The sequence below is a fragment of the Microtus pennsylvanicus genome, chromosome 2 (assembly GCF_037038515.1).
Source record: "Microtus pennsylvanicus isolate mMicPen1 chromosome 2, mMicPen1.hap1, whole genome shotgun sequence".
Classification (NCBI taxonomy): Eukaryota; Metazoa; Chordata; class Mammalia; order Rodentia; family Cricetidae; genus Microtus; species Microtus pennsylvanicus.
The window spans coordinates 28,837,506-28,856,538 of NC_134580.1; the positions used below are offsets into that span (position 1 = coordinate 28,837,506).

The window sequence follows — 19,033 nt, forward strand, 5'->3', positions numbered from 1 at the left end:
GCCTTGGGAGGAGGAGGAATGTGTGAGCCAATCGCTATCGCTCGACTGGGCGGAGCGAGAGCGAGTGGCCCCTCCAGGAGCGGTGAGGGGGGGTATGGAGTTTGAGGTTTAAGTGCAGCTCACCGGCAAAAAAGGTACCCAAAAAGTACCGCGAACACGGCAAGGCCAAGAACTTGGGCGTCCCCGGGGTTCTTGGGGCGTGCTAAGGCTTAATTGGCCCAAACCCAACAACCGTACGGGGAAGAAAGAAACCCCGGCTGGGAGGAGACAATTAAGCTCTTTAGGGCGTACTGCCCGGAGGCACCGCACCGTAGCGGGCCGGAGACAGGAAAGTTTAGAAAAAAAAAGGAGGAAAAGGCCGGAAGCACCGAACTCCCGGTTGCGGGTGACGCAGGCCCAAGCCAAGGGCAAGAAGCAAGGGGGGGGTGGGAAGGGAGGTTGGCGACCCAGTCCAGGACGCACCAAAGAAAGCCGGCCGGACAGTCTCTGAGCGCCCCGGGGGAAGGGAAGCCAACTTAGGTTAACTCGCGGATGAGGATGAGGTGAATGGCCGTGGTAAACAGTTGGAAGTAAATGCAGGCAGTCGGTTCAGATGAGTCAAACGGCACCAATTGTTGTTAAATAATAAATCTCTGGTCTCCCCGCCCGCAGCAAACTCCGGCGGGTCACAGCAGTGCCGGGCGCCAGCTCTAGGGTCCGGCACCCGAGCAAGCGGCTACAGCTTCTCACCAGCGGGAGGGCACACACGCGGTGGGTCCCCCCACCCAGCAGCAAATTCCGGCGGGTCCCGGCGGTGGCGGCTGTGGCGGTGGCGGTGGGTCAGACACAGGAAATAGCCATATAAGAATTTATTAACAAGGAGAGAAAGAAATAAAGAGAGAGAGAGAGAGAGAGAGAGAGAGAGAGAGGGAGAGAGAGAGAGAGAAAAAAAGAGAAGGGGGAGAGAGAGAGAAGAGAGAGAGAGGCAAAAGCCCCATGTGAGAGGAAAAGCAGAAAGAGAGCGATGTCAGGGCGGGGTCAGGAGTTAAAAGGAGTGGGCGTGGCTGGGGCAGGGACCAAAGGAACAACACTAAGTATGCCAGTTATGATAGTGTACACTTTTAATCCCAGCACTCAATAGCAGAGGCAAAGGCAGAGGTGAGTTTGAGGCCAGCCTGGTCTATATAGTGAGTTCCGGGACAGCCAGAGCTACATAGTGAGACCCTACCTCAAAACACAAAAATAAATAATACCTAATGACCCAAGCAAGTCTGATGCCAGAACTATCCTAAATCTCACAACACTCTGAACCCCAGCAAAGCTCTTCTTTGACCTCAGGTTTTATCATCAACAATTGGGTTTTTAGGATTGGAGAAATGGTTCAGGGGCAGCTTGCAGGCAGATACAGTGCAGCCTACTTCTTGATCAGCAGTAAACAGGAAGTGGACTGAGTGACACACTGAGTAAAACTTAAGCAAAAGAGACCTCAAAGCCCGCCCCTACAGTGACACACTTCCTCTAACAAGGCCACAGCTACTTCAACAAGGCCACACCTTCTAATGTGCCACTCCCTTTGGGATGATGGAGGCCAATTACATTCAAACTACCACATTCCACTCCCTGATATCCATAAACTTGTAGCAATATCATAATGCAAAATATATTTAGTCCAACTTCAAAAGTCCCCATAGTCTATCATAGTCTCAACAATGTTTATAAACTCAAAGTCTCTTCTGAGATTCATGCAATCCCCTCTAAATTCAGAATCAAAAAGCAGATCACATACTTCCAATATATAATGGCACAGGATATACATTACTGTTTGAGTGGAGCTCTGTCTGGGCTCCCCCGACCCAACTCCAAACCCTGCCAATCATTAGCCCATGAAACAGGGGCTTCTTCCCCAGAGATGCCCGGAACCACACCTACAGGCTTTTTTTTTTTTTTTTTTTTTTTGGTTTTTCAAGACCAGGTTTCTCTTTGCTTTTGGAGCCTGTCCTGGAACTAGCTCTTGTAGACCAGGCTGGCCTCGAACTCATGGAGATCTGCCTGCCTCTGCCTCCCAAGTGCTGGGATTAAAGGAGTGTGCCACCACCGCCAGGCCCTCCAGGCTATTTAATGCCTGGTCCCCCAACTTGCCACATAGTGGTTCTCTTTAATGGCTTTCTCCTCCCCTCCCAAGACCACCTGGGAGTTGCTTTGCTTATTAAATCTGAATTTTTAATTCTTAATTCGACTTAGTTTGATTGGCTGCATCAGTAGAGAGATTTAATATTGGGCGCACTTTCATTTGGTGCATTTTCCAGGAAGGAGTTGATCTCCCCCTCCCCCGTTGGTCCTCTTCCATGTGGGTGGGAAGGCACTCTTTTCTGAACCCATCCTTTGCAGGGCTACATCAGCTTCTGGACTGGTAAATTGCCTATCCCAAGAGGTCCTCAGAGGCCTGAGACCTCTCCCGATTTTGGGGTGATCCCACCAAAGATGCAGCAACACTAGGACCACCGGGACCCTTTCTCAGGAGACATCCTGTTTAAGGCACACCCCACACACCCTTTTCTTGACCCAAAGTTTACAGTTGTGGATGCAGTACTTAGGCTTTGGGTCCCAACACAGACTTGTTAGACGGAGAGTTGCAGTTCTAAGCCACACCCCCATCTCCTTTGGAGTGTCTTTTGCAAAATCTTTTTAAATTGGGGCTACCTGACACCATATTTCCTGTAGTAATAGGAGCGGTGGGGCTGCGTCCCCAGCACCCCGGCCGCCTGGCTAGCTTATGCCCCGAAATAACAACACACAAACTATTCTTTTAAACACTGCTTGGCCCATTAACTCTAGCCCTTACAGGCTAATTCTCACATCCTGATCAACCCATCTCTAATAATTTGAGTAGCATCAGTCTTACTGGGAAAGATTCAGCATGTCTGACCTGGCGGCTTGTTTCATTGCATCTGCCCGGGAGAGGGGAGCATGGCCTCTCTGAGCTCATTTCCTCTTCCTCCCAGCATTCTGTTCTGTTTACTCCACCCACCTATGTTCTAACCAATAAAATGGGCCAAGGCAGTTTCTTTATTTTTTAATCAATGACCTTCCTCTATCAATGTCCTGAATGCCTGATGCATTAATGTGCACTAAGGCCTGGCCGCAATATGTACTTGATGTTAAAGATGGCTGCCAGAGGAAACTTTTGAATTTTCCATCCTCTGTAAACAGAAGTTTCTGTCTTGCCTGGTTCTGCAGCCATTCAGTTCCAAAGAAACACACAGAGGCTTATATTAATTATAAACTGATTGGCATATTAACTAGTAATTAAAACTTAAACTAACCCATTATTCTTGTCTATGTTAGTCACATGGCTTGGTACCTTTTATCAGTAAAGCATTCTCATCTTGCTTCCTCTGCATCTGGCTGGTGACTGCAGACTGAGCCTTTCCTCTTCCTAGAATTCTCCTACTATGGTTACCCTGCCTATACTTCCTTCCTGGCTACTGACCAATCAGCATTTTATTAAACCAATACAAGTGACAAATCTTTACAGAGTACAAGAGCATCATCCCACAGCAATCCTCCTTGAAAATTATTGCCAATGTGGGGACAAGTGGACAGAACTGCCATATGTCCACAGTTTCTGGGCCTTCTTCTATACATTGGCCTAATCCCCCTGAATCCTCACTGGTTTCTTATCACAGCTGGTCCTGCCAAGACTCTTGCCTTCTTCTGCCCTCTCTGAGAAACAGCTGCAGTTGATGGAACTGTTCAAGTCCATGCTCTTTTTTTCTTTTTTCTTTTTTTTGAGACAAGGTTTCTCTGTAGCTTTGGAGCTTGTCCTAGAACTCCCTCTGATAGACCAGGCTGGCCTTGAACTCACAGAGATCCACCTGCCTTTGCCTCCCTAGTTCTGCAATTAAAGGCGAGTGCAACCACTGCCCGGCTCCATGCTCCTTTCTCCCTTTAGGACCCCTCATAGATAGAAAAGTGGTTGGGTTCCTTCTCTGCTAATCCTTCTGTTGATATCAAGGAGTTCCATTACCTGTCCCAAACCAACGATCTAACATGGCATGATCTCAATGTCATCCAGGCCTCCACTCTCCCTCCCGAGGAATGAGGTCAAGTTCAGGCAGCAGCAAGACAGTGTGCTGGGGCTGGAGAGATGGCTCAGAGGTTAAGAGCATTGCCTGCTCTTCCAAAGGTCCTGAGTTCAATTCCCAGCAACCACATGGTGGCTCACAACCATCTGTAATGGGGTCTGGTGCCCTCTTCTGGCCTGCAGGCATACATACAGACAGAATATTGTATACATAATAAAAAAAAAAAAGACAGTGTGCTGACCAGACCAGCCTAGTGCATAATATGCTTCTTGTGAGTGACGGGGTGGTGCCAGCTATAGAACCATAGTGGGACTATCAGTCAGGTCATGATGCCTGGCAGATTTGGGACCTCATGGTCCACTGCTCCTGTCAGGGTATAGAGATGTCTTGGAAAAAGTTGCTAATTTTGATAAACTCCAAGACATTACACAGTGAGCCAATGAAAATCCAGCCATTTTTCTCAGTAGGTTATAAGAGACTATGGTTCAATATACCCACCTTGACCCAGCTTCTCCAGGGGGATCCACTGTCCTGGTCATCCATTTCATTTCTCAGTCAGCACCAGACATTAGAAAGAAATTTTAAAAGTCTGAAGAGGGCCAAGAAACCCCCATACAGAAATTGGCTCAGGACCTTTTCCACCTTTATCCCTGGTCCTAGCACTCTCCTCCAATACGTAGATGACCTCCTTCTCTGCAGTCCCTCCCTGCCTCTGTCCTAATGGGCCATCTCTTCACTTCTTAACTTCCTTGGCTCCCCGGGATATTGAGTTTCACCTGCTAAGGTTCAGCTATGTTCTCCCACTCTGGTGTATCTGGGTGTTTAACTCAGTCCAGGGTCTAAGACCCTCCCCACCTGTAGCAGGAGAGGTACTTGTTTGTCCTGGCCACCCCACTAGCTTAGCTCCAAAATAAGCACACAGAAAACTATTAATTAAACCACTGCTTGGCCCATTAGCTCTAGTTTCTTATTGGTTAATTCTTTTTTTTTTTTCGAGACAGGGTTTCTCTGTGGCTTTGGAGCCTGTCCTGGAACTAGCTCTGTAGACCAGGCTGGCCTCGAACTCACAGAGATCCGCCTATCTCTGCCTCCTGAGTGCTGGGATTAAAGGTGTGTGCTTCCATCGCCCGGCTTATTGGTTAATTCTTACATCTTAATTTAACCCATTTCTATTAATCTGTGTATTGCCAGGTGGCAGTGGCTTACTGGGTAAAATTCCCAGCATCTGACTCTGGCAGATCCATGGCGTCTCTCTGACTCTGCCTCCTTTCTCCCAGCATGCCATTTAGTTTTCCTCCCCTACCTAAGTTCTGCCCTATCAACAGGCTCAAAGCAGTTTCTTTATTAACCAAATGAAAGCAACACAAATACAGAAGGACCTCCTACACCACTCACCCCTGACAGGGTCCAGGCCCTGTGAGATTTACAGCCCTTGACCACAGCAGCTCAGATTCTCTCATTTTTGGCCTGATGGGATCTTCCACCACTGAATCCCTAACTTTGTCATTACAGACAAGCCTCTATACCAGGAAGCCAGAGAGACCCCCAGAGGGCTTCTTACCTACCTGACCACGATCATTTGTCACTTCTCACTACTACAAAATTCCTTTCTTAACAGCCTCTGCCCTTGCTCTTCCAGACCCCATAGGACTTTATCACCTTTATGCAGATGAAAGGTTGAGAGTGGCCACTGGGGTTCTAGTTCAAATGTTTGGACTTTAGAATCAGGCTGTCGCTTTTTTGTCCAAACAACTAAACCCCACTGTCTGTGAATGACAGCCATGCTTGAGAGCCTGGGCCACAGCAGCTAAACTCACCAGGGAGGCACTCAAGATCACCCTGTTCCAGCCAATCACAGTATATCCCACCCACCACCTCTCAGACCATCTGAGCCACTCTTCTCTCTCTTTCCTTGGGCCTTCACAAGTCCAAGTCTCTCATTTACTGTTTCTAGAAAACCCTAGAATTACCTTGAACCCCAGCCCTGCCCTGAACCCCACAACCCTCCTTTCTGTTCCTTCTTTCTCTGGTTCCTCCTCTCATTCTTGCCCAGAGACTGTAGAAGTCTTATGCTCACCCAGTCTGGTCTCCTAGACCCCCAAGTGAGCTTCTTTGTTGGTGGAAATTCTATAATAGACAGATTAGGAAATCTCCAGGCAGGGTATGCAGTAGTCACTTCCACTAAAACAGTCCAAGTGACCTGTCTGCCAATAGGGATCTCTTTCACAAAAGCCTGAATTAATTACCCTGACTAGAGTGCTCCACACAGCCAAGAGACAATGGGCTAGCATTTATACTAACTCTAAACTCTTTTTAATAGCCCAGATTCATTCCGTCCTTTGGAAGGAAAGAGGCTTCCTCAATACCAAGGGCACTCCCATAGTTAATTGACCCTGTATGGCCAAGCTCTTGGAGGCCCTCCAGTTCCCTGCAGAAGTAGCCATAGCCCACTGCCAGGGACACCAATCCTCCAAGGACTTAGTGGCCTTAGGCAATGCCAAGGCTGACTGAGTAGCCTGGGGACTGACCTCCAGCTCCATTGGATTAATGGAACATATTTTGTTTTTGACACCCTCCTATCAACCCTGCTATCAACCTGAGAAGGATGAACTACTAAAAAGGGGTCACACAGACAAAGGATGGATGTTTTATTTAAATAACCACCTCTTCCTCCCTCAGGATCAGGCACTCTCCATTATTTCAGACATCCGCCAAACCTTGTACATGAGGCCCCAAAGCTTTGTTCCATTTCTTAGAGCCCCTCTTTGACCACACCCTTGTTTTACAGGCTCACTCCTGCCAGACATGTGCTAAGGGGGCCCTATAGACACAGCAGCCCCTGCACCATCTTTGAGATCAACCAACCTGGCCAGATTTCACTCACATGCCCACTCATAAGAGAGCACTGTTAACACTCTTACCTCCTAACTCTTGTCAACACTTTTACAAGATAGATAGAAGCATTTCCCACCTCCAAGAAGACAGCAGCTGTAGTGGCTCTGGTTCTCCTGGACCACATCATCTCTGGGTTTGGCGTGCCATAGACAATAAAAACAGACAACAGGATAACCTTTACTTTCAAGTTCACAGAGCTTATGTTAGAAGCTCTCAACATTTCCTGGAAGCTCCATATCCCCTGCCATCCACAATCCTCGAGTAGATGTAGTTGGGGAATAAAATGTAACCACTGGAAAGAGCTGTAAATGTGTGGCTATATAGGGGAGATGTATGTATGTACAGAGAGATATGTAACTAACTATAGGGGAAAGATGCATGTATGTACAGAGAGATATGTAACTCTAGGAGAGATGTATGTATGTACAGAGAGATATGTAACTCTAGGAGAGAGATGCATGTATGCACAGAGAGATATGTAACTCTAGGAGAGATGTATGTATGTACAGAGAGATATGTAACTCTAGGAGAGATGTATGTACAGAGAGATATGTAACTATAGGAGAGATGTATGTGTGTACAGAGAGATATGTAACTCTAGGAGAGAGATGTATGTATGTACAGAGAGATATGTAACTCTAGGAGAGATGTATGTATGTACAGAGAGATATGTAACTCTAGGAGAAATGTATGTATGTACAGAGAGATATGTAACTCTAGGAGAGATGTATATATGTACAGAGAGATATGTAACTTTATGTAAAGTCCCTGCTGAGTCTTTCTTAGGTTGAGTTTTTAATCATAAAAACCATGTTTTGGGTTAGCATATTTCAGTTAACAAGAATAGTTAGCCAGAAGTGGACATTAACCAGAGAAGGCCTCTATAAGTTGGTGCTTGCTGCTGTCTTTTGATGTAGCCATTTGCTCAGCCAGTCCACCAAACTGAAGGTGTGCCCTGTGGCCTTGGAATGTGGTTAAGATCTGTACTGCCTAGAGAGCAGCTCTTTAGTCCTAGAGGGCTGGAGAGAAGGGTCCAGTTTCTGAATCTGGGTTGTTGTCTTGATCTTGTTGTGAGGCCTTCTAATGTTAATCCCATGGACATGAGGAGAAAGACCTCTGACCCAAATCATGGCCATGTTAATTAAAGCCATCTGTATATCCCTACAGGTGGAGTTCAAGAGATCAGCATTGAGCGTGGGCAAAATAAGGGTTTTTATACTTCAGGAGTAAGGGCTTTCCAAATGGGGGATTGGTCAGGCAAAAAAACAGGGTTACAAAAGTAGAACATAAGCATAACAAGTTGGTCATAACAATCCTTTGAAACAAAGGCATGGTTGGAAGGTGGCCATAACAAGGCAGTCATAACAAGGTAGTCGTAACAAAGTGATCATAACAAGTTGGTCATGACAACCTTCTCAAGCAAAAACGGTTGCAAGGTGATCATGACAAGGTGGTCATAACAACAAGTGGTTATAACAAAGTAATTATGGTGATTTAAAAGAAAATGGCCCCATAGGGAGTAGCACTGTTGGGAAGTATATACTTGTTGGAATAGATGTAGCCTTGTTGGAGGAAGTGTGTCACTGTGGGGGTAGGCTTTGAGGTCTTTTATGTTCAAGATATGCCCAGTGTGGCACACAGTTCACTTCCTGTTGCCTTCAGATCAAGATGTAGAACTCTCAGCTCTTTTTCCAACACCATGTCTGCCTGCATGACACTATGCTCTGTATATTGATGATAATGGACTAAACCTTTGAAACTGTAAACCAGCCCCTTTATAAGAGTTGCCATGATCATGGTGTCTCTTCACTGTAATAGAAACCCTAACTAAGACAGTCGTTATAACAAGGTATGGTTGCAACGTGATCATAACCACATCCCAAAGCAGAAGCACAGCTGTTGTTTCCTGGAACATGTAGTTCAGAACCATTTGTAGCTAAGGTTGGCCATAGCCCAATCCTTGAGAAATGAATATTTAATCATAATCAGGAATGAACCAAGTTTGTCTTTACTGTAATATAGCTTTCAAGCCCAAGATGGAGGCAGGCTGGTTCATTAAGATTCCCTGTAGCTGGAATTATTGGTGGTTGTGAGCCATCATGTGAATGCTAGTAATCGAACCCAAGTCCTCCGCAAGATCAACAAGGGCTATTAATCATTGAGCCACCTGTTTAGGCCCCTTATTTATTTATTTTTGATACAAAGTTTTTCCCTGTAGTTCCACTGATCTGGAATTTGCTGTGTAGCCCTGGCTGGCCTTTATCTTCTAGTCCTCCCGTCCTAGCCCTCGATATGTTGGGATTTCATGTATATATCATCCTCCATACCTGCAAAGCTACGTATCTACGTGTCTATCCATGAAATACAAGGTCTGACTATTAGCCACACCTATTGACAATAATCTTGAGAGAGCAGAACTCTCTGATCTAAATCTAGGTGGGACCTTTGCTTGAGGTAGAAGCATAATAACCTTGAAGAAGTAGAGATAAGTTCCAATTCTCTGACCTTTAGTCAAAGTGGAAATAGGCTCACATTTTTGGGCCTCTACATTCTGTAGGCTAGAGAGATGGCTCAGTGGTTAAGAGCATTGGCTACTCTTCCAGAGGTTCTGAATTCAATTCCCAGCAACCACATGGTAGTATACAACAATCCACACTGAGATCTGGTGCCCTCTTCTGGCCTGCAGATATACATGCAGGCAGAACACTGTATACATAATAAATAAATAAGTCTTAAAAAAAAAGTTCCTCTAGGAAAGAGCTCCTGTGTTCCAGCCAGCATATACTGCCACCCTCTGTATGAGATACCTTACTGCTGCAGTGACCACTGGAATCTTAGCCCCACCTGCACCTAGAGGAGCAATCACTGGAACCAAAGCCCTGCCTACACCTGGAGGAGTGATCACTGGGGCTGGGGCCCCTTCTGCACTTTGAAGAGCCATCATCTGAGACTTGGCCCACCTGCACCTGGAGAAGTGATCACTGGAGGTTCTGCTCTGCCTGTACCTGAAGAAACATTCAATGGAGCTACAGTCCCCAACTACACCAATTGTAGGAAGAGGAACCCCCTGAAACACAGACTCCACCTATACCCATTGGAGAAAGAGATGGGTAGACAGCAAGGTAAGAATACACTAAACATAAAGAGCGGTACATGTAAAGATGGAAAATACACAGAGAGTCTGGATTATGTTTATTATTGTATGTTCTTTGAATTTTCTGACTGTGGATGAGCTAAGTACAGAGAGATATTACATTGTACGGGCTGCTAAGCTAAACCAGCATATATATTTTACAGGTATCTTGACTTCAAAATTTGGGTCTAAGGATATGTTGCTTTGGAAAAGAAGTTCTACTATTGTTTCCACAGAGGATGAGAATCTGTGGATTCCTTCCAAACTAATGTGGTTTTATTAAACAAGACCCCCTGAAACAATAGCCCAGATGGTCCAACATCCATGACAACTCCAGGACTGCTGGCTGAGATAAACCTACCACACAGGATGCCCCATGACAGATCTAATTAGCAGCATCTCCAATCAGCAGGAAGTAGTCTAGACAACAACACCCAAATTCCCTAAATGATTGTTTATAAATGTTTGTTTATATTTAAAGGGTAATATACTATAGACATGAATACTTTACATCGATATGGATCTTGATCTCTTGATACAAATTTTAGGTCAATTTTGTAATATGTATATTTCTGCTCTTGATTAGGATATTGTGTTTGTGCAGCTCATTTAAAAATGTAATGTATAATGAAGAAATACAGGTTAATAGATAATCATCTATAATAGTCAAGCTTATAGTCATGTTAGTTAAGTTTTCTAGATATATAAACATATATTTCAGTTAGATAATCTTCAAAACTTCCCAAGACCTACAGAATATGGCATGTAAAATGCTTTAAAAACTTAAGACTTTTCATGACAATGAGACACATTTGCTCCTGGCAGCACCAATCTACTTCAAGAGGATGATGGGCATTGAAGAAGTTTCTTATGGACTTTGTTAGCCATTTGGGCAAGAAACTGCTCTTGCCTGGACTGCTTGATGTTATGCTGTATGAACTGGATATGCAGGACCGACAGAAAAATGACTGCTGAACTTGCCTAAAGATGAGACTGTCCTTCAGGGTTCTTACTTCATAAAAGAGTCTTCCAGACAGTCTGCAGGACACAGAAGAAAGCAACTGATAAACTCTGTCAATACAAGCCATAAGAGATCTTCAAATTTCCTGCTTCATGGAAAAGTCTGCTGGATGCTATGGGCCTCAAAGCTGAAGGTGGGTGGCCCAGTGTTTCAGAAGAACTTGGGTGACTGCCCAGGCAGTGAGATGTATCTGTCAATGCTAGAGTTTTGAAAGTTGCTTACAATGTACTTCCTGTTTAGTTAGATAATATTATATCCTTCTGGGGTCTTTGATGGAGTTAAAGAATAGATAGTTAGGGGCTGGAGAGATGGCTCAAAGGTTAAGAGCACTGGCTGCTCTTCCAGAGGTCCTGAGTTCAATTCCCAGCAACCACATGGTAGCTTACAACCACCTGTACTGAGATCTGGCGTCCTCTTCTGGCGTGCAGGCTTACATTGAGGCAGAATGTTGTACACATAATAAATAAATCTTTTAAAAAAGAATAGATAGTTATAATTATAGTTTACCTTAGTTATGACAAAATATAAAGTAGATATAAATACTGTAACTCTAATTCTTGCTTGACATCTGTTTTGTTATATGTAGTTTTACTATGTTAAAGTTAAAACCTTACTTTTTATTTAAACAAAAAATGGGAAATGGTGTAGGCAGTCCTTTTGTGTATGTGTTGCTTTTATTGGTTAATGAATAAAGCTGTTTCGGCCAGTGGTTTAGCAGAATAGAGAAATTCCAAGCAGAGATAGAGGAAAAAGTAGGCGGAGTCAGTGAGAAGTCACGTAGCCACTGCAGGAGACAGACATATCTCCACTGGAGCCCACCAGAAAACTTTTTTTTTTTTTTGTCTAGAATTCCTTTCCAAGCTCTATCAGGTTTCATGTGGATTTAGCTAGCCCCAAGTTGGTTGTCAATCTGCAGACAGAGGCTGTTCATTTGTCCCCAGCCACTCAGACTCAAAATAATCACACAGAAACTATATTATTTGCAATACTGTTTGGCCAATAGCTTAAGTGTATTTTTAGCTAGCTCTTATATCCTAAAATAACCCATCTTAATTAATCTGCGCATCACCACGAGGTTGTGGCTTACCGGCAATGTTTCAGCAAGCTCCAATGGAGGCATCTATCTTCTGTAAGCAACTACTCACTGACTCCACCTGCTTTTTCCTCTATCTCTGCTTGGAATTCCCACCTTACTCTATTCTGCTAAGCCACTGGATGAAATAGCTTTATTTATTAACCAATAAAAGCGACACATATACAGAAGGAGACTTCCTACACCACAATATGGCACCACCAAAAACTAGAAGGTCTTTTTTTTTTTTAAAGATTTATTTATTTATTTATTTATTAAGCATACAATGTACTGCAGGCAAGGAAGGCACCAGGTCTCATTACAGATGGTTGTGAGCCACCATGTGGTTGCTGGGAATTGAACTTGGGGCCTCTGGAAGAGCAGCAAGTGCTCTTACCCTCTGAGCCATCTCTCCAGCCCCCCAAACTAGAAGTTCTTTAACAGCAAGACCTGAACATCCCAATGCAGATGAAACAAAAGAAAATGGCCTTAAAATAACTTTATGAAGATGATTGAGGCACTTCAAGGGAAAAAAATCCCTTAGTAAAGTGGAGGAAAAGACAAACAACAAATTGGAAAAATCAACAAATCCCTTAAAAAGAAAACAAAAAAAAACCAAAAAACAAACAAAAACAGAACAAAACAACAACAACAAAAAACCCCAACCAAACAGATAAGGAAAATGGTTCAAGATTTGAAAACTGGAAAAGAGGCAATGAAAAAAAAAAAAAAACCAAGAAACGAGGAATTCTGGAAATGGAAATTTTGGGTAAATGTTCAGGAGCCACAAATGTAAGCATAAACAACAGAATGCAAGAGATGGAAGAAAGAATATCAGGTATTGAGGATATGATAGAGAATATTCATCGGTCAAAGAAAATGTTCAAGCCAACAAACTCTTAACATAAAATATCCAGGAAATCTGGGACACTGTGAAAAGATCAAGCTAAGAATAATAGGGATAAAAGAAGGAGAAGTACCACTCAAAGGCACAGAAAATATATTCAACAAAATCATAGAAAAAAAGTTTCCCAATCCAAAAGACATTCCTATGAAGATACAAGAAGCTTACAGAACACCAAATAAACTGGACCAGAAAAATGTTCTATTGCCACATAATAATCAAAACACTAAACATACAAAATAAAGAAAGAATATTATGAGCTGCAAAGGAAAAAACCAAGATCTATCAGAATTATACCCAACTTCTCAATGGATACAATGAAAGCCAGAAGGTACTGGACGGATGTGCTGCAGATACTAAGAGACCATGGATGCCAGTCCAGATTACTATTCCCAGCAAAGCTTCAACAGACAAAACAAGATATTCCATGACAAAACCAGATTTAAAAAATGCCTATTCACAAACCCAGGCCTACAGAAAGTACTAGAAGGAAACCTTCAACCCAAGAAAGTCAGCTATATTCACAAAAACACAGGCAATTTATGAACTCACAACAGCAAATCCCAAAGAAGAGAAACACACACACAATGCTGTTGCCAGAAGTTTCTGTCCGGCAGCCGTTCATCCCAAAGAAATACACAGAGGTCTACATTAATTATAATAAACTTGTTGGCCTATTAGCTCAGGCTTCATATTAACTAATTCTTACATCTTAAATTAGCCCATTTTTCTTGTCTATGTTAGCCACATGGCTTGGTACTTTTATCAGTGATGCATTCTCATCTTGTTTCCTCTGTGTCTTGGTGATGACTGCAGACTGATCCTTTTCTCTTCCTAGAATTCTCCTGTTTTATTGCCCTGCCTGGTCATTCTGCTTATACTTCCTGCCTGGCTACTGGCCAATCAGCATTTTATTAAAATAATACAAGTGACAGAATACAAGACCATTGTCCCATAGCACAATGCCACCACCACCAACATAAACAAAAATAACAGGAAGTAGCAGTCATGGGTCATTAACATCCCTTAATATAATAGGACTCAATTTGCTTATAAAGACAGAGGCTAACATACTGAATGCGAAAGCAGAATCCATCCTTCTGCTGCACACCTCAACTACAAAGACAGACATTACCTCAAAGTAAAGGATTGGGAAAAGATTTTCCAATCAAATGGACCAAGAAAGAACTTGGTGTAGCTATCCTAATATCTAGCAAAATAAACTTCAAACTAAAGTCAATCAAGAGAGATGAAGGAGGACACTTCATACTCAGCACAGGAAAAATCCATCAAAAGGAAAAACATTACTAAAGCTTAAATCATACAGTAAGCCCCACACACTAAAAGTGAAAAACTTCAGTGCCCTACTCTCACCACTGACAGTCGACCAGACAGAAACTTAACAAAAAAGAAGGGAACTAAGAGATGTCACAAATCTATAGAACATTCTACCCAAAACACAAAAGAATATACTTTCTTCTCAGCACACATCTAAACACCTTCTCTAAAACTGACCACATACTCAGTAACAGAGCAAACCTCAACAGATACAAAAATATTGAAATTACCCTATGTACCTTATCAGGTCACCACGACTTAAAGTTAGAATTCAACAACACTCATTTCAGAAATCCTACAAACACATAGAAACTGAACAATACTCAACTGAATCACTACTGTGTCAAGGAAGAAATAAAGAAAGGAATTAAAGACGTCCTAAAATTCAGTGAAAATGACCACACAGCATACCCAAACTTATGGGACGCCAGTGTTGATGAAAGTTCATAGTACTAAATACCTGTATAAAGAAGCTGGAAAAATCTCACACTAGAGAATTAACAGAACACCTGAAAGTTCTAGAACAAAACAAAATTGACAGACTTTTATCCAAATTAACAAAATCAGAAATGTCCTTTATCATGAAGGCAATATACAGTAAGCCAACAGTCAACATCAAACTAAATGGAGATAAAGTGATTACACTAAAATCAGGAACAAGACAAGGTTGTCCGATTCAATATGGTACTTGAAGTTCTAGTTAGAGCAATAAAACAACAAAAGGAGATCAAGGGGATACAAATTTAAAAAAAAAATCAAACTTTCATTATTTGATGATGATATGAGAGTATATATAAGTGACCCCCAAAATTCTACCAGGTAACTCTTTCAGCTGATAAACAACTTCAGTAATGTGGCAGAGTACAAGATTAACTAAAAAAAAATCAGTAATGATTCTATATATATACAGATGATAAATGGGCTGAAAAAGAAATCAGAGAAACTTCACCCTTCACAATAGCCACAAATAACATAAAATATCTTGTTTTTTATGGTTTTTTTTTGCTTTATTATTTTAAGTGGAAGACCTGTATGACAAGAACCTTAAATTTTTAAAGAAAGAAATTGTAGAAGACATCAGAAAATGGAAAGATCTTTCATGCTCTTTGATAGGTAGGATCGACATAATAAAAATCATCAAATTTGGCAATCTTACCAAAAGCAATATACAGATTCAATGCAATAACCATCAAAATCCCAGAAAAATTCTTCACAGACCTCCAAAGAACAGTACTCAACGTCATATGAAAAAAAAAAACCAGGGCCGGGCGGTGGTGGCGCATGCCTTTAATCCCAGCACTCGGGAGGCAGAGGCAGGTGGATCTCTGTGAGTTCGAGACCAGCCTGGTCTACAAGAGATAGTTCCCGGACAGGCTCCAAAGCCACAGAGAAACCCTGTCTCAAAAAAAAAAAAAAAAGAAAGAAAGAAAAGAAAAAGAAAAAAAACCCAGGATAGGCAAAACAACCTTGTACAATAAAGAAATTTCTAGAGGCACCACAATCCCTGACTTCAAACTCTACCACACAGCTACAGTACTGAAAACAGCCTGGTATTGGTATAAAAACAGACAGGCAGACCAATCAAAGACCCGGATACCTATAAACACCTGATTTTTGACAAAGAAGCTAAAAATATAAAATGGAAAAAGAGAACATCTTTAACAAATGGTGCTGGCATAACTGGATATCAACATATAGAAGAGTGCAAATAGACCCATATCTATCTCAATGCTCAAAGCTCAAGTCCAAATGGATCAAAGACCTCAACATAAATCTAGCCACACTGAACCCCGTAGCAGAAAAAGTGGGAAGTACACTTAAACACATTGGCACAGGAAACCACTTTCTAAATATAATACCAGTAGCACAGACACTGAGAGCAGCAATTAATAAATAGGGCCTCCTGAAACTGAGAAGCTTCTGTTGAGCAAAGGACATGCTCAGTGAGACAAAACGACAGCCTACAGAAAGGGAAAAGGTCTTCACCAACCCCACATCTGACATTATATAAAGAACTCAAGAAACTAGATATCGGAGGGATGGCTCAGTGGTTAAGAGCACAGACTGTTCTTTCAGAGGTCTTGAGTTCAATTCCCAGCAACTACATTGTGGCTCTGTAGTGAGATCTGATGCCCTCTTCTGGCCTGCAGGGATACAGAACACTAACCCTAACCCATAAACAAACTAATAAACATATGAATAAATAAATACATCTTTAAAAAAGAAACTAGACAACAAAATTCCAAATAATCCAATTACAAAATGGGGTACAGATCTAATATAAGAATTTCATGGCTGAAAGACACATAGGGAAATGATCTACAACTCTGAGATGCTATCTTACCCCTATCAAAAACACTGATGTCAGCTAATGCTGGAGAGGATGTGGAGTAAGGGCAACACTCTTGCATTGCTGGTGGGAGTGCAAACTGATACAGCCACTGTGGAAATCAGTATGGCGATTTCTCAGAAAATTAGGAATCAGTCAACCTTAAGACCCAGCAATACCATTTTTGGGCATATACCCAAAGGAGGCACACTCATACCACAAGGGCATGTACTCAACTATGTTCATAGCAGCATTATTCGTAATAACCAGAACCTGGAAACAACCTAGATGCCTCTCGACTGAAGAATGGATAAGGAGAATGTGGCACATTTACACAATGGAGTATTACTCAGCAGTAAAAAAAAAAAATGGCATCTTGAAATTTGCAGGACAAAACTAGAAAAAAAAACCCCATCATGAGTGAGGTAACCCAGATCCAGAAAGACAAATATAGTATGTACTCACTCATAAGTGGATATCAGACATAAAGCAAAGGTTAACCAGCCTTTCCACAACCCCAGAGAAACTAGAACCCTGTTCCAGAAACAGAAGCTGATGCCGAGACCCACCACTACCCACTGGGCAGAGCTCCCGGGGGACAATCGAAGGAGTGATAATATGAACAAAGGGGCGAAGACCATGATGGGGAAACCCACAGATCCAGCTGACCTGAGCTTCTGGGAGCTCACTGAGTCTGCAGTGACAACCGGACAACCTGCGCAGGACTGAACTAGGCCCCCTGAGTGCAGGTGACCCTGGTGTGGTGTGGGCAGTGTGTGGAGCCACTGGCAGTGGGACCAGGATCGAATCCAAATGCATGAACTGATTTTGTGGAGCCCGTTCTCTATGGAGAGATACCTTACTCAGCCTAAGTCGTGGGTGGGGATGGTGGGGGTGGGGAAGGCCTTGATCCTGCCTCAAGAAGATGATGGGACAGACTGAGTTGATTTCTCAGGGGAGGCCTTACCCCCTCTGAGGAGTGGATGAGGGGTGGGGTGGGGGGAAGAAGGGGGAACAAGAAGAAAAGAGGGACGGGGAACTGGGATTGGTATGTAATAAATAAATAATAATAAAATGAAAAGTTATTTTGGTGGGTGGTGGTGCTGGCATGCTTTGAGACCCAGCACTCACTGGGAGGTAGAAGCCAGTGGATCTCTGAGTTCGAGGCCAGCCTTGTCTACAAAATGAGTTCCAGGACACGGAGAAGCTGGGTCTCGAAAAACCAAACCAACCAACCAAAGAAGCAAATAAATAGAATTTTGTTTGTATGCGAATGTGGGGGTGTCTGCAGAGGTCACAGAAGGCTTCAGGTCCTGGAGCACGGGTGCTGAGAACTGGGCTTCAGTCCTTACCAAAAGCAGTTAGTGGTCTTAAGAACGGAACCATGCCTTCACTCCCCCTCCACTGCTAACTAAGGTTTTTTGTTTTTATTTTTTATAATTCTTTATGAATCAAGACAAGATGTAGCACATTCTACTGTAATCCTTTTTTCTCGTGTTTTGAGACAGGTCTCAGGTAACCCAGGCTGGCTCCCACTGAGGAAAGAAAATGACCTTGAATTCCAGACCCTCTGGTTTCCACCTTCGGAGTGCTGGGATTACATGCAGGAGACACTTAGCTTTCTCCTGTCTTAAAGCTTGTAACTGAAAAAGAAAAAAAAAGGGGGGGGCGGGTTTGCCAGGTGGAATTCAGTAACTGGTGGACATGGCATGGCCTGTTGCAGGTCCTCTTAGAGAGGTGGCCATTAGGCAAAGTGGGGGAAAGGACAGGACAGAGGCATGCTCTAAGGGATGAAAGGGGCTGGAAGAAGTAGGGCAAAAGCCTCGGAGGAAATTCTTTGCTTTAGAGTTTGGAACGTAAGTGCTGTGTGTCTCCTGTAGATTCCCCTGGCAGAGCCGAGACGACTCCATTCTGCGCTCCCGAAGCCAGGCGGCAGAGGGCGCCGTAGCCACGCCCGTCCTGCGCCTCCGGGGCGGGGCGTCCTCGGGGCGGGGGCGGGGCCGCGCGCTCACGTGACCCCAGCTCATGGCGGCGGCGGCGGCAGCAGCGGCAGCGCCGGCGGCTCTCAGCGGCTGGAGCCGGATCCTGTAACCGGGGTGTGGGCCCGCGTCAGTCCGTCCCTCCTTCGGCCCCCTCTCGTCTTCCGGAGTGTGGCTGGCGGAGCCGCTATGGCGGAGCGAGGCCTGGAGCCGTCGCCGGCCGCGGTGGCCGCGCTGCCCCCCGAGGTGCGGGCGCAGCTGGCTGAGCTGGAGCTGGAGCTGTCGGAGGGTAGGCGCG

The 19,033-nt window shown here is 43.8% G+C and overlaps 1 protein-coding gene across 2 annotated transcripts in view; it reads left to right on the forward strand.

The window, feature by feature from the left end:
* Positions 1–18,782: 18,782 nt before the first annotated feature.
* The window catches only part of Dip2b (disco interacting protein 2 homolog B), a 191,524-nt gene continuing 191,273 nt past the window's right edge, over positions 18,783–19,033 (forward strand). For both annotated transcript variants that reach the window (XM_075960651.1, XM_075960652.1), the window contains exon 1: positions 18,783–19,024. In XM_075960651.1, coding sequence (XP_075816766.1) covers positions 18,925–19,024 — 100 coding nt within the window. In that variant the 5' untranslated portion in view covers positions 18,783–18,924. The remainder of the gene's footprint in view (positions 19,025–19,033) is intronic.